This window comes from Mesitornis unicolor, unplaced genomic scaffold (assembly GCF_000695765.1).
Source record: "Mesitornis unicolor isolate BGI_N332 unplaced genomic scaffold, ASM69576v1 scaffold17040, whole genome shotgun sequence".
NCBI lineage: Eukaryota > Metazoa > Chordata > Aves > Mesitornithiformes > Mesitornithidae > Mesitornis > Mesitornis unicolor.
In genome coordinates, this window is record NW_010159115.1 from 13,512 (window position 1) to 28,333 (window position 14,822).

At 37.5% G+C, this 14,822-nt stretch overlaps 1 protein-coding gene across 1 annotated transcript in view; it reads right to left on the minus strand.

Moving 5' to 3' along the window:
* LOC104541575 (E3 ubiquitin-protein ligase UBR5-like) overlaps positions 1-14,124 on the minus strand; it is a gene marked incomplete at both ends in the record, with an annotated part of 27,442 nt that extends 13,318 nt beyond the window's left edge. The window contains 6 exons of the mRNA XM_010185672.1: positions 6,556-6,715; positions 8,932-9,121; positions 12,359-12,478; positions 13,278-13,354; positions 13,515-13,596; positions 14,080-14,124. Coding sequence (XP_010183974.1) covers positions 6,556-6,715; positions 8,932-9,121; positions 12,359-12,478; positions 13,278-13,354; positions 13,515-13,596; positions 14,080-14,124 — 674 coding nt within the window. The remainder of the gene's footprint in view (positions 1-6,555; positions 6,716-8,931; positions 9,122-12,358; positions 12,479-13,277; positions 13,355-13,514; positions 13,597-14,079) is intronic.
* Positions 14,125-14,822: the final 698 nt, after the last annotated feature.

Here is a 14,822-nt window from a genome sequence, read left to right on the forward strand (position 1 = left end):
TCACTTCTCGAGCCACATTTCCCAAACAAGACTTGTCCAAAACATATTGTTCTGTGAGAAAGAAATTCAGACTTTAGCCTGCCACTTGAAATAACAAAGCGCTAGGAGAAGAGATACACATCCATACATGTGCACACGCACACTCATGCAACGCAGAACTCCAGAGATGACCTAGAATTAAGGAGGACAGAATTGATGGTGAAAGCTTGATGGCCTTCACAAAGCCAAATCCAATGTCAAAGACAGTTCGTTCCTCCGTGGGATGTGTCTTTCAGAGAGTGACGCACTTGTTTCAGTCACAGGCCAGTAGCTTGCAGCTCCCAGCACAAAGTTTTAAATGAAGTAGCTACATTAAGAACAATGGTTATCTGGAAAAAGCACCATTTTTAATACCATGCAGTTATAAAAAAACACCAACCAGAAAAACCAAAAAGATGAACTTAAATACTGTGACTGCCCTAGCTTCTATGTTAGAAAACTTGAGTTTCTCTGCAGTACTGATCATTCTTAAAGTATAAAACATTTTCCTTCTGTTTACTAAACTACTAACCACACACAAAAGAAGCTACTGAAAAATCATATAATTTATTGAAGTTCAGCAATACGGACTGACAAGACACCTAAATCTGACTACCATCCTGCTGCTACAGAGATGACAATCCTACTTCCCTCCTTCACCCCTGTGGCAGGTGCTTTTTTGGAGCAAGGTGGGATTTCTAAATCTACAACCATCCCCTGGCTTGAAACAACACTTCATAGGGTATAGAAGTAAGGAGGGAAGCAATCTTCAGCCTGACTTTACCAGGTAGTCCAGAGAGCCCCTAAAGTGACGCTTCGCTACACACGGCAAAGATGACCAGACCTTACTGCTGCCAAAGGAGAGACAGTTCCACCCCTTCCCAAACTTTCAAGCAAATCAGACTACAGACTCCCCAAATCAGGTTTCAGCTAACCCCTACAGGAAGACGAACCTCACCACCACACGAGGGAATGGCAGGATGACTCCTTCAGGCAGCAGGACAAGCTCATCTGCTTAAACCACCCATGAGGCTAACATGAGGCTACACACAGTCACGTTAGGACACACAGAAGGAGCACGTATGATTTCAACACATCCAGCTCTCAGCCTCGACCTCATCGTAAGCATTAAATAAAACAGTGCCTAGAAATCAAGGTTTGGATTCTAATAAAAGCATTATTTACAGTAGGAACTATTATGGGTCTTTTTCTCAGTGTCTGGAATGAACACTGGGAGAGGGGAGGAACACAAAGGAGAAGGTATCCAAAAACAGAAGCCCACACTTTGAGCCACTGTTGATTCACTTTACTGTTCCACTTATTGATCACGAAACTGTTGGAGACTTGACATCCTTGCACATGTGAATATTCACCCTTAAAATTTCTAAACTTTCGTCTCCAGAAAACACAACGGATACCAACTACAATCAGCTGTTCCCAGAAAAACAGCGCTGTAACCAGTGAGCACTGTGGATTTCAAAGCAAGACGACCTGCACGAATGCTTTTTGCATTAAATAAGTAATCTGCTCAAGTGCAGCCTGTGCTTCTAAAAGCACACAATTTGGGAACCAATGGTTCATGCAGTAGGAAGTCATCCTTGACAGACTGCTTGGAAATCCTAGTAAAAAAGTCTGGATTTGGCAAACAGGCTCTGACTAAAACACTTCAGATTGCTCAGAGCTGCCTTATCCTGCCTGCTACTCTATTTTCCACTGTCTTTCTGCAAGGGTAACACAGCAGAACCCCTCACCTTGAGTGCCAACCTGTAAATACAACTTCAACAGCTGGAAACACAGCTGAGATTCTGTCGTATCTCCCAGTAGTCACCCACTGCCCTTCTTCCCTCCTCCCACACCCACCATGACCATCTCTTCCTAGGTCAGCTCCAAACTCTCTACAGTCAAGCAACTCATTCCCCCCCCCCCTTTTTTTTTTTAAGTCACTCTCCAGCCAAAAATTGCAAAAAACTTCAATCTGTTTTTAGGAACAAGTTTGGCCACTATAGAAGAAAACTCTTCGGCCATATTCAAAATGGGTAATGTATTTGGATTTTTAAGGTAAGCTAAGGCAGAAATCCTCTTGACAGGAAATACATGCTAATTTGTGACATACACACTCCTGTTAGGCATCTTGAGTTTAGCTGTATTTCCAAAAAGGAAAGTACAAATTCAAGCCATCAGATTTAAGAAACAAAACTATGTGGATTTTGGCTAAATGTACATTAAGATGAGTGAGGAAACTACGCCTTTCTTAGCCTCTTATGTCTGCTTCAAATCAGATCTTAATTTTCTTCCAATATTTTTCCAAGAGATACCCTTTCTTCCATTTTCTATATCAGCAACAAAGGTGCTAAAACCTTTGGACAGGATCGGATAGCAGGGATAGGAGCCAAGTCCACTCCCCTTCAAACACCACTGGAATTTTTTCAGATACTGCACGGCTGCAGCCAGTTTGAGAATCCAGGGGAAAAAACATTCTCACAGAATCACAGAACGTTAGGGATTGGAAGGGACCTCAAAAGATCATCTAGTCCAATCCCCCTAATTCTCTATGACTTTATTTTCCTGCTCTTCAGAAAAATCCCATGGGATGGTATCATTCATCTCTTGTGCTCTGTTAGACCAGAATCAAATCACAGCCTTCACATTTATTTGGATGTGATAATTCTGTTCAACTTAATAAAGAAAGAAAATACCTGATTCAGTAGTAAATACCACTGAAAATTGGAGGGGAAAGGATAACCAGCATAAAAACAACAACCTACCAATAAAAACCCCCAAGTTTCAGTATGCACATAAGCAGCAATTCAAGTACTGATAAAATTTTTATTTTCAATAGCTCCATGCATAGCATTGTCACTGGATTCATTCACTGAAGGTGCTGCCTAGACCGATGCTGATCCCAAGTAAAGCACACATTAAACCTTTTCCCTTAAGGGGGCAATCTTAAGTTCTCTCCCCTCTTTGCAGCTGCATATTTTTATGAAATATTCAAGCATTCAATGTCTTCAGTATCTCCTTCTCTTTCAAGTTGGGATTAAATTGGCAAAACTGTGACAGTGAAGGAAGAGAAACATTTATTTCGGTATCCTAGGAAACCAGGCTCAAACAGAACTCCAGAACTCATTTCTTGATAAGATATATTCAAAACATACCCAACTTCAAGTTCACCTTAAAAACAAAATACAAAAACCCAAACAAAAAAACCCATAAGGAAAAAGAAAACCAAACCACATCAATAAAACCACAGAGAAACATACACCTAATTGTTTTCCCCAAAGGCAAGCCGCTGAACTGATCCTATGATGTGCTCTGGTTCCTATCTCTCCTCACTGCAAGCCAATACAGCAAGCACAGCTGGAACACCAGCCTGGCTCTCTCTATCTCCTTAAAAAAAAACAGAAAGGGATTTTTAAAGAAGCTTATCTCAATTCCAAAATCCAAAGTAGTCTGCATGTTTCCAAATCTACGTTTCACAACTCCTGCTACCGAGGGACTATTATCATGCAGAAATCACCGAGCAAACGTACACACATTTGAACTATACAAACAACAAAATATTTTAACTCCTACAGAATCTCTGCACAGAAGATTAACTGAACATAAAGCCCAGAAGCAGCCTCTAATACAACTTGATATAAACTGCAAAATTAATCTAGGGACCTCCAAGTCTTTGCTATGCTAAATGACCTTGTTTTATGTAGTTTTTACCTTGATTATTTTCTTTATGTACTTGTTATGTATCAAATGAACCCACATGCCTCTCTGCTAACAATCATAAAACAAAATAAGCAGGACGAGATTAGAGAAGTCAAAAGCAAAGTACATAAGGGTTCAAAAATAAATATTTAAGAGGCACTTATTGAAGGCAGTCTGCACAGAAAAGTGAAGTTCTGCTCTTCACTTAAGATATTTTGAAGAATTCAGGAAGAACCAAGACATGGGGTTTTTTGCTACCTTAAAAAAAATCAGATGTGATTCCAGTTAGTACTGTAAAGGCTATGCAAGTGATATATTACTGAAATTATGATGTATTAAAAAAGAATTTATTAATTTCACAGTGGTTGGAAAGTACCGTAGCTTTTTATTATTCTTTTATTTTGAAAATCAATTGTAAATTACTCTTAGTGTTAAAAAAAGAGTTTCTCTGTCTTGGAAGGCTTTGAGGAGTAACCTCAGGTCACAAAGCACCAGACACGCAGAAGTAAAAATAAGCATATGCTTTCAATCAAAATGCAGGATTCTCAAAGTCCTGAGGCAAAAGCAGCCTTGCCTTTTGCTTTTTTGTGTGCTTGGAAGGAACAAAATCAAAAAGTTTTAAAGTATAATTTGACAGAATTTTTAAAAATCATTTTTTAAAAAGTAGTTCTTTATCTTTCAGAGTTCATAAAAAATTAATAATTGAATGTATATAGCATTTGTCCATTATCCACAGTTTTCTTCTATGAACTCTGATGTTACAGTTCCAAAAGAGTATCCAGAGCCGAGATGACAAGTGAAACCATGAAAAGCGCAAAGTTTCTAGAGCAGACAACTTAAAAAAGGGCTCTGTGTAGTTCTGAAGAACAGAACGTTGGTATTTTTCCAGAGAGCTATTGGCAGGTTTCTCTGGCCATCAGGTTTTTCCAAAAACCAACCTGCAGGGTTATGTGACAAGCAAGGACTGATAATTTGTACTATTTAATGTAGCACAGTCGAGTCATGACAGCACTGACTAGCGTTCAGCTAGACTTCTACTGTTTTGATCACATTCAGATATCAAATTAACTCATTTCTGTGCAAGAAATGTATTTTTGTCCATAAAACCAAAATAACTTAAAACTGACAAAGGCGGCATAGCATGTGCTACAAACTGCAAATTACATCTTTGAAGACTGGAGTTAAAACATAGCAAGTTTAATTTCAGTTGTCATTTCCAAGTCTTCTCCCACTATAACTGGGAAGAGATTAGCCCAGTTTCTCTGCTGGGTAAAAGAAAAAAGTGACAAAAATACTAAAATGAGGAGGTTGCTATCCCTTGTCGGAAAGATTAGTCTAAACGGGGAAGAAGTTTCAAAAATTGAGCCAAGGACAAAATTGTTTTCTGGACAACTAGTGAGGACAGTCAAACTCTGCGTACTACTTTAACCTTTCTCAAATATAAAAGACTCACAGGCTGCAGCGCAGGCACCTTCATTACCAGTCATAGCTTGTCAGACAGCCTCTATTAACTGATCCTCATGTTCTCAAGGATCACCATTCTAACTATTTGAAGAGAATGGTTAATACTGTAGAAGGCTGGTTAGTATGGTTAAAAGGAACCTCTATTGTAAATGATTACTAACATTAATTTATTTATCTTCTGAAGGCCGGTTCTGGAGGAATGCATTCTGGTACGCTCAGAGCGAGAAGTCCTGCTTTGAATACTTGGAAAGAGTTAGGAGAATTTAATTCCTTCAACGCATCTGTCTAATGCTATTAAGCTGATCACTAAAGAAACAAGACTCGAATTAAAGATTTTTCACCCCTTTCACCAGAGGATTCTCAATTCTACAGCAAAATAAAGAAGCTTAACAGATGCAACTAAAAGTAGAAGAGGCAAAATGAAATACAAAGCCTCTGCTGCAGAACAAAAAACCCCTTTGTCTAATCACATGATTGACAAGATAAAGATGGAGGAAGCCCATGAACCTTCCTGGTGAACCGGATGAGCAGAAAAAAACCAAAACATTTACCAGAAAAACATCAAACCCTCATTTTGACACACAGAAAGAAAAGCTAATATGTAGTCAGAGTTTAGATGTGTTCTTTTCATGCAGTGCACCTGACATAAACATTAGATTTGGCTGCTATGTTTTCAAATAAGTATACTCTGCAAGAAAAGATTACCTAAATTATTTATTTAGCCAATACAAAAGAAGACTCAAAGTTTTTTATAAAATGCAATTATACGGGGCAGATAATATCTTAAAAATAGCTGGCTTTTAGTTACAGCATTTTACTGGTATAGCCAGAATACTACAGCATTTATGAGGGGAACTTGAGATAACGAATAAATTCTCAATCTAATTGTAACAACTGTTAAGCTGTTTTGCCCTCACTTGAGGCATTCTGATTTTAAAAAAAGCTGTAAAATTTTTGCTCTAAAAACTGCTGCATCTTAAGAATGTATGTTAGCAGTAAAAAAACATGCAAGTCACTAGAAGGCTTTAGAGTTAGCTTTCATGAGCAAGCCACACAGCAGTCTCAGCATCTCGTTGAGCAGCAAAATACAGATGTAAGTAATGCTGATGTTACAAAGCCTGAGATCCTAAAAAAGAACTTACTTACTTTCATGCCACCCACAAACAGGGTCAACAGTTATTCTTCAGTGCCTAACCTAATCCCCCAAGACATCCCAGTGCACCTTTTGTCTTGCACATCTTTAGACTTTGCTCCTATAAGCAAGAGCTGTCCTCGCTGCATACCTTGCACAGCACTGAGCACGCTGTCAGTGCTTAAATACAGTAAAATAAGAACACATTGGCACCTTCTTATCAAAAGGTGCAGGATACAAACCTCCAGGAAGATATGATTCACTTGCTGTGTCATCCCCATCATCTCCATCTTCATCATCACGACTCAACAAATTATTTACAGCAAGGTTTACATCAAGATTTGTTCGCTGGAGTTCCCGAATAATAATACTTCTGGACTTCCCTTGTAAAACAACCTGTGCCTGTAAGAGCAGAGTATAATTGGTTACTGGTCATTCTCAGCTCACCAGCCACCATTCCTAAGAAAAGAATGCTTAATTCTAAAAAAAGTCCAACATAAACTAAAAGTCAGTCAAAGCACATACAGACAAATGCTCACACTGATTTTTCACAGTATCATGTACCAGATAATCAACCTTCTCTCAGTTCAAGTTAGGCCACTGAATCCAGACTTTGCTGTTGAAATTCCTAATGAAATCTTAGAATCTACTTCTTGAAATGTTTAGTGCTGTAGTTCAAGGATAAGCAAAATGCAGATTTGAGAACGTTCCATATGTTTCTATAAAAGTGTTTAAATTTACTATGCCAATCAACAGAGTATTGCAATCAACAGTTGTTCAAAAACTACACCTCAATCCCTGTCTTTTGACACGGTTTCTCTTTCTACTGCCCCTCAGCATGTAACTACCTTATTTCCTCCATTTTTCTCAACCTTCTGTTTCTAAAGGCTTATCTTCAGTAGTCTCTGCAACATTTAAATTCTTATTAGTGAAGTGCAAATGCAGGGGGAAAAAAAAACAACCCTTTCGACTGTTAAACAGATGCAATGAGTTTACCAAAAGCAGAAACACTCTGCTCTACTCCACTAACTCTGAGACTCAGAGAATTTTGCTTTTCCAGACAGGCTGCCCTGTACTGAACACCAGAGAAGATGAAAGAGCTCTGGAAGATCACAAACTGTGTGGAGAAGGCAAGAAACCAGTACTGAATGTTTTCAAAACACAGTGAAAATGAGGCACCAACTAAAATGGTCTCTTGACAAGCAAAAAACCAAAGGCACATTTTAACAGCACACAAAGGTAAACTCTTTGTCATAGCATTCTACGCCAGAAGTTTACAGATTTTCAAGATGCAGTAGATTCTATGTTATACAGACCAGCTGTGAAGATCTTTCCCATTGGTCTGCTTTAGAGTTACCCCAGAAATGCTTTAGACATCTTATGTTTTAAAGGTAGACAAAGTATGCTATTTTTAAAAGAAAATCAAAGGTCACAGCAAGTGAAGCAAAGTTACGACTTAACCAGCAAATCATACATAAGATTATAGAATGGAACTGTCTGGAACAAGGGATATCAAGTCCGTTTTTCTATTTCATGTAAGGTATCAAGGATGTCAGTAAAGACTCTCAAAAAAAATGGAAGTGAACAAGGAAGTAAAAAAACCTCCACCACTCCACACCTGAAAGAGCCTGCTGGAGATTATCTAACCAAACCCCCTCCTGAGAGCAGGGCTAACTGAACACCTCTAGCACCTAGTAATCAAAACCTCTAGCATCTCACCTCTGTGAAGGCAGAAGCTCCCAGCTTCTATTGGGCTTTTAATCCAAAAAGAGAAAGGAAGTAGAAGCCAGTCTGTCACTGGTGAGCCTGTGGATACCTTGCCCACTAGCTCCTATCATGCTCTAGGCCATTCAAAGCATGCAAGTACATTATCTCTGGCCTAGCAACTAACATCTGTATTCCAGTTCTAGGCCAGAAACTTATTTCGAACTAAGAATTAATATGCATTAACTAGTCACATATTTTGAATGTATTATTTTCTTCAAACGTGGAGAAAAACAACATTTTAACAAATTCCACTTAATCACACAATGCAAAGTCTGTCAGCTTATTCAGGCTTTAGCGAATTAAGAGGCAAAAGCAGAGCAATTTATATCCAATATTCATTAGTTACATTTATGAAGAATGAAGTACAGGTATCCAGGAAGAAAAGTTAGTAGTATTTAAAAGAGATTAAATATGTTCAATGTCTTTCATTTAAATCTAAAATGGATCATTCTTTTTATCAAACAAGAAAAAAGTTAACTTGCCCCCTTTCCTTATGCTACTGCAAGAAACTTCACTTTATTGGCTACATGCTTGATACAAGTCTCAAATATTTTATTTCCTCACTTCATCTTCCATCTGCAAATGAACAATGCATGACATTCCTCATCTAGATTAAGCACACACCTTGTCTTAGTGAAGTTTGGGAAACAAAAATTTTAGAATCCACAAAAAGTCTATTCCTCACACTACGCATTTAAGAGTAAAAGCAATTCAGCTAGAGAAAGTTAATCTTCTCAATTATATGTCATTACTGCTTGGAGAAAATGCACTAATATTACAACACTTTCCCGTTCACATGCTACGAGAAGCTCTCCAGGTTTTTGGCAACAAGCCGTTTGTAGCTCACGCACCTGTGAGATGAGTTCCTCTGGAATGACTGATGCTGGAATCACAGGTTGTGGTTGACTCCCCAGCAGCCCAGATCCTCTGTCACGTCCTGTGCGTATAACTCTGGTCTGTCTGCGAGAATCTCGAGCTCCAGCAGATGATCTACCAGAAGATCCTCCTCCACTTCCACCAACCCCAGAACTCCAGCGACTTCTAGAAAATTCAGATTATAATTTTTTTTTCATACAGCAGCATACTTTGGGGACTAGTTCAAGAAGTAAGTCTTTAGCTTTATTATTAATAACTTGTAGACAGTCTCTGAAAAATACTGCAGATTGACTTCATGGACAAACACTATGAAAGTATCTCTCAAAACCAGTATGAGCAAGAACACCAGGCAATTGATAAAGTTCTGAATTACACAGAAGAAATATAAAGCAGAACTGCAACTGGAAGCTGCACACTTTCCTACTCATATAGTTGAGATTGTATACATACATAAATACATGTACGCACCAATTCCCAGAGTTTCTAAAAGCAACAGTATCAGCAGTGTAACATGTAACGCTCAGCTATTAACTTCCTCCTATAAAAGCAGGTCTGCAGCAGCTTCACTGTGGAAGTGGGCTGATTGACAGACAGTCACTATACTCAGATGGGTCTTCTAAAATTTCTGAGACTTGATTTACATTAAGAAATTGCTTAAGATTACATTGGAAAAATCAAGTTATCTTCTTTATTGGAAAAGAAATCTTACACTACATACTCCTCTGATCCTCATGGATGGTTTTCAAGATATACTCTACACTGGACCTATTCCTATTGGAGAAATCAGCACTGACTGTGTACATTGCAAAAACATGCCTAAAATGACTGAACAGGTTTTTTTTATTTCCTTGGAAGTATTTAAAAGCAATCTAGACATGGTGCTCGGGGACATGGCTTAGAAGTGGGCATGGTGGAGTTATTTAACGGTTGCACTAGATGAACTTCAAAGTCTTTCCCAACTATAACGATTCTTTGATTTCTATGAGTAAGGATCAAAACAAGGGAGTAAGACGACAGGGATTTGTAGAAATAGACAACTTGCCATAATTACAACTTTCCCCTAATCCTACCACCACAGAACTGTGTCAACTGAATCTGTTCTGGATGTAAGACCAGATATCCTATTGTCTTGAAAGGCTAAAAGGCTCGTTTGTTCTTCAAGGTTAACTAAGCCACTTGTACAAATCTACCTGAAAGGATATTGGATGTGGTAGTATTGCTATTTAATAATCAGTATCAGCAGAATTTTCCTGCTCTTAATCACTCTAATCCCCAATCTCCTTTCAACAAAAACACTTAAAATAAGAAAAAAAGGTAAGTTCTCATAAATAGTATTTAATAAATTCACATTAAAAGTATACCACATGTAGCTACAAAAGCCAATTAAGTACAAATACTTTTCTTACATTTTACTGCTTAAGTTGATTACTAACATCCTTCTCTTTTTGTCATGTGGCTTGTTCTTTTTTTTCCCCTTGTGACAAGACCATGCAATCACAGAATAACTCAAGTATCTGCCTAGGATGAGATCCTGTCACAGAGACATCTACATTTTCAGGATTCTAGCCAGTGACCACACAGACAATGACAAGACAAAAAGCAATTCAATAATGGCTTTAGGAAAAGTCTTGTCTCATGAGTTAGAAAAAGAGCTATTAAAAAAAATATTATTGAAAATAGAAAAAAGATCAAACCCAAAGACGAATGTGACATTTTAAATAAAACAAGCCTGTTAATCTGTTTCTAAAGGTGGGAAAGGGCCTGAAGGGAAAAGAAGGGGGCTGAGGGGAAGTCAAATTCTTCCTGCACAACAATTCTGAATTCAACTCTCAGCAGGGAAGATGTGGATTTAAATAAAAAGTTACATATTAGGTTTTAATACTTATTGCAGATGCATTTTCTACAGTTGCAATCTATCAGTTACAGACTTAAGACATCTAACGGTTAAACCATTTATATTCATATAATAATTCAAATATTCCAAGTGTGTCCTAACTTGGTCCTGTAATAAGAGAGAAAAAAAAAATCATAACAACACAGCTATTCCTATTAAACCTGTCTAAACCTAGAATAAATATTTATATATAATGGAAATCCTTCTCCTCATTTCTGCTTTTCTACTAGTTTTTTTACAACTCTCCGCTGCCCACTAGCATGCTAGCAATTTTACAAATCCAGTGATCTAAGCTAAGGGCTCCACAGTTTGAATGTTTTTAGATTCTGTTTATTAAGTATTCCCTTTATTTAATAGAATACTTATAATGTCTACTGCTACTCTATTTGGTGACTTTCAACTACCTAGTTCTGTAACATGCAAGGGAAAACCTTAGGAGACCAAGCCTGAAGTGTTCCTAAGCACACAGCTTCAAACAATTTTAACCAATTATGCTCAGGTAAAAATAACAAGGAAAAAAACCTAAAGTCTTACACTTTCCACAGTAGATTTTTAAACATGACAATACCAGTTTTCATTTAATGTTTTATCACGTGGATTTTAAGTTCAGATGCACAAAGGTTTCACAAAAAGGGGGGGGGGGGGGAAGGGGATGGGTTATCTTTCATGCAACGAAGCCCCAGATGATATTACCTTATTTGGTAACATAAACAACAAATTCACTTTCATGAAAAGCTGTTGTTACTCCCTCTTAACAAATCATTCACAGACAGAAATCAAAGTTTGCAAACACAATTTTCCTTACTACAGTTAGTAACCTTAGGAAGCAGCACTGTTCAACATGTCTTACAAAAGCATGTAACGAAGAGTTCACTGTGATTACGTAATGAAGATTAATTTACATTGCTATATAAAGGGACACCATCAATTTTAAAGCTAACAATTAAAAAAACTGAATCTGTATAGTACATTTACTATATAGTATAATTTTAAAGGTCCTGAGCAGCAAACTTTTCCAAATATTCCTTTCCTATTACTACGTACAAGACCCCAACTAACAAAACACTGCTCATTACTTGGGGCAGACAAGAGGAAGGCACAATAAAACTGAGCACACAAAGGTCTGCAAACACAGATAATGAAGATTCTTCCTGCATAAGTGCACTCGCTTTACTTCATGCTGCTAGCCGGGTTTAAATTGATAGTGTCCCTCTAAAAAACTGCTTTTCAAAATCAAGGAACTAAAAAACATTCAAAAAAGACAACACAGCCAAAACCAATTTATTCTTCACATATACATGAAGAACGCTCCGTATCCTAGGTACTGAAGGGTCACTTGTACATCTGTTATTTTAACCAAGTCAATGAAGTTTTTATTATACTCTACCTACACAACTGCTGTAATTATACGTTCCCTTACACATACTGCATACAATTTATATATGTGTATACACATATACTCAAATATGGAACAAACAGATTGCAGCCTCAATCCTATCAAAACTTACCCAAGGGTGTTGCCTGCCAGTCTGCCCAGAGTTTCAGAACCAGACAGAAACCATGGGGAGTCACTAGTCCTGCCTGGCCTGGATGTCCTTCCTGCCCCTGAGCCACTGCTCAACTTTGAACTGAAAGTAAAAGATGGTAAATCAGTCACAAAACAATCCCAAATGGGTTAAGAACAAAACCTGGAATCCCAGGTCTAAATTCTCAGGGACTTAGTCTGGTAACATACCAGCTTAAGCAACACCCTTGGGGAATATTTCAAACTAATCTAACTGTATATTAAGAGATACGCTGGAAAAAGAAAGTGGAGAGCATGCCTAACAGATCTATGTACATTGGCAATCCATAACAGCACAGTTGCAAATACATATTAAGCTAATTACTGATTTGAGTTAGCCACTGCGCTAAGTTTTTCAGTTAGTGTATATGTACAAATTGTAATCACCAGGTCTGCTGTCCATAAACCTGAGCCTGAGTATGCTACTTTGGTATTAAGAAAGAGTTTACAGTCAAATATGAGCCATTAACTAGTCCTGTTAAGGGCGACTTACCTGGACTGAAGACAACAGGTCTAGAAATTGAGCCTCTCCAGATGAGACCACTTTCAGATTGGATTCTACATGAAACTTAACAACTGAACATAGTTCCTTTCATAAAGGTTATTCTGGAGGTGTTTGTTTCTTCAAGTTAGAGAGACCCTGTCTCACTCCTTTTAGAATCACATCTACCATTTATTCCTACACAAGTTTGTCAAGCTAGGCTGTTTGGCTGCACCACCATGACTCTTAGGTATCTATTCAAAGTACCCAGTCCAAAGGCATTCTAGTTTAAAAACAAACACATAAAAAAACCCCAAAAAAACAGCCAAGCTGCTTACCCAGTTCAAAAGAAGAATTTAATATGAAGAAAAGTGTTTCTTACCCATCATTATTATCTGGTTTACCCAATTCCAATCTGTCTGGTTGAACTGAAAACCCAATCCTGCAGACTCTACCATCCTACATTTAAAACAAGAAAACCAAGTGTTCAAAATTGAAATGTAAGACAAGTTACAGAAAAAAAATACAAATAAAAACAAGTTTTCAGTTACTGAAGAATATTGATCAATTTGATGTTAGAAGAATTAATTTTAACTGTGAGCAGATTTAAGTAATTTACCTCAAGAAGAAATGCAGCATGATTTGGTCCCACCACACATTGTTTAATAGTGGCCTGTTCCAATACATTCAAAGGGGGGTGGCTGAAACAAAAAGTGAGCATGTATAACATTTTTAAACTTTTAGAGTCTGATAAAAAAAAACAACAAGTGGTACATGGAAGAAACAATGTGCAATGACAGTTACCAATATAAAAACATTCAAGAATGACTAAACATGTGCATTAGTTGAAGCAACTATGATGCACTTTTTGTCATTAAGCACAGAAAATGCAGAACAGAACCTTAAAAAGTGACAAGAGTTTTCATTTCATTTGATCAGCAAAACACAACCGAGATTATACTTCAAATTTCATAACGAGAGTATTTAATAATATAATTTATCATAACTGAAAACCTCACATTTTCTTCCTAATATAATAACTTGTTATCTGAAGTATTTCTGAACTTTAGTATTAGTAGCATCAAGGCTTTCTACGGCTATATCTACAGTACATTTTCTTCTTGTTGCCGTTAGAAAAATTGTACTTTCGTAAATGACTGACATCAGCACGTGATATCCCTTACCTGTTTAAATTATATTTGTTCAACTTCTCTGAAACTTCCCTTAATCTGAAACAAAAAGAAATGATACTGTTGTTTGACAGACATCCTCCACAGAACACAACATTCACTTAAGCAGCATATTTACAACATTATAGGAACAACTTACCACCACATTTAATGAAGCCTGACATAAATATGACTGGAAGCCTGTATAAGAACTGGATGGTATTCCAGCTTCAAACCAGGATTTTGTTTTGGAGGTCTTTTCCCTTTAGAATTTTACCCTTCCACTTACTATCTTTCCACAAAATCCATGTTTTCTTGCATTTCTATGTGTTTTGCAAGTCACTACCAAAAAGCACTACTCCTGCCTTGTTACTACCATTTACAACTTTACACACAAAATAAGCAGATGAAGCAATGAGTATTAACTGTAGATATACTTGTGTTTCCCTGTATAAGCTTGAGCACAGCATCCCAGATCAGACAGGATTATAATTTTCTAGGAAATCCAAGTGTGTGGCACATCAGAGACAGAAACATGAGAGTAAGTTCCCCAAAACAGAAAAGACAGGAAAACAGATGCACAAAAGCCTGCTTCAAAAGGGACAAACAGCAAGTTTTGAGCAGCAGAAGAAACAATCCAGAGAAAATGCACTATGTATAGGGCTCTGTAAAACAGGACCTTTAGTAAAAGGGGAAGAATGTTTCCCAAAGTACTTCCATCTCGCTTTCACGGCACCTCATAGAATATTCCCATTATA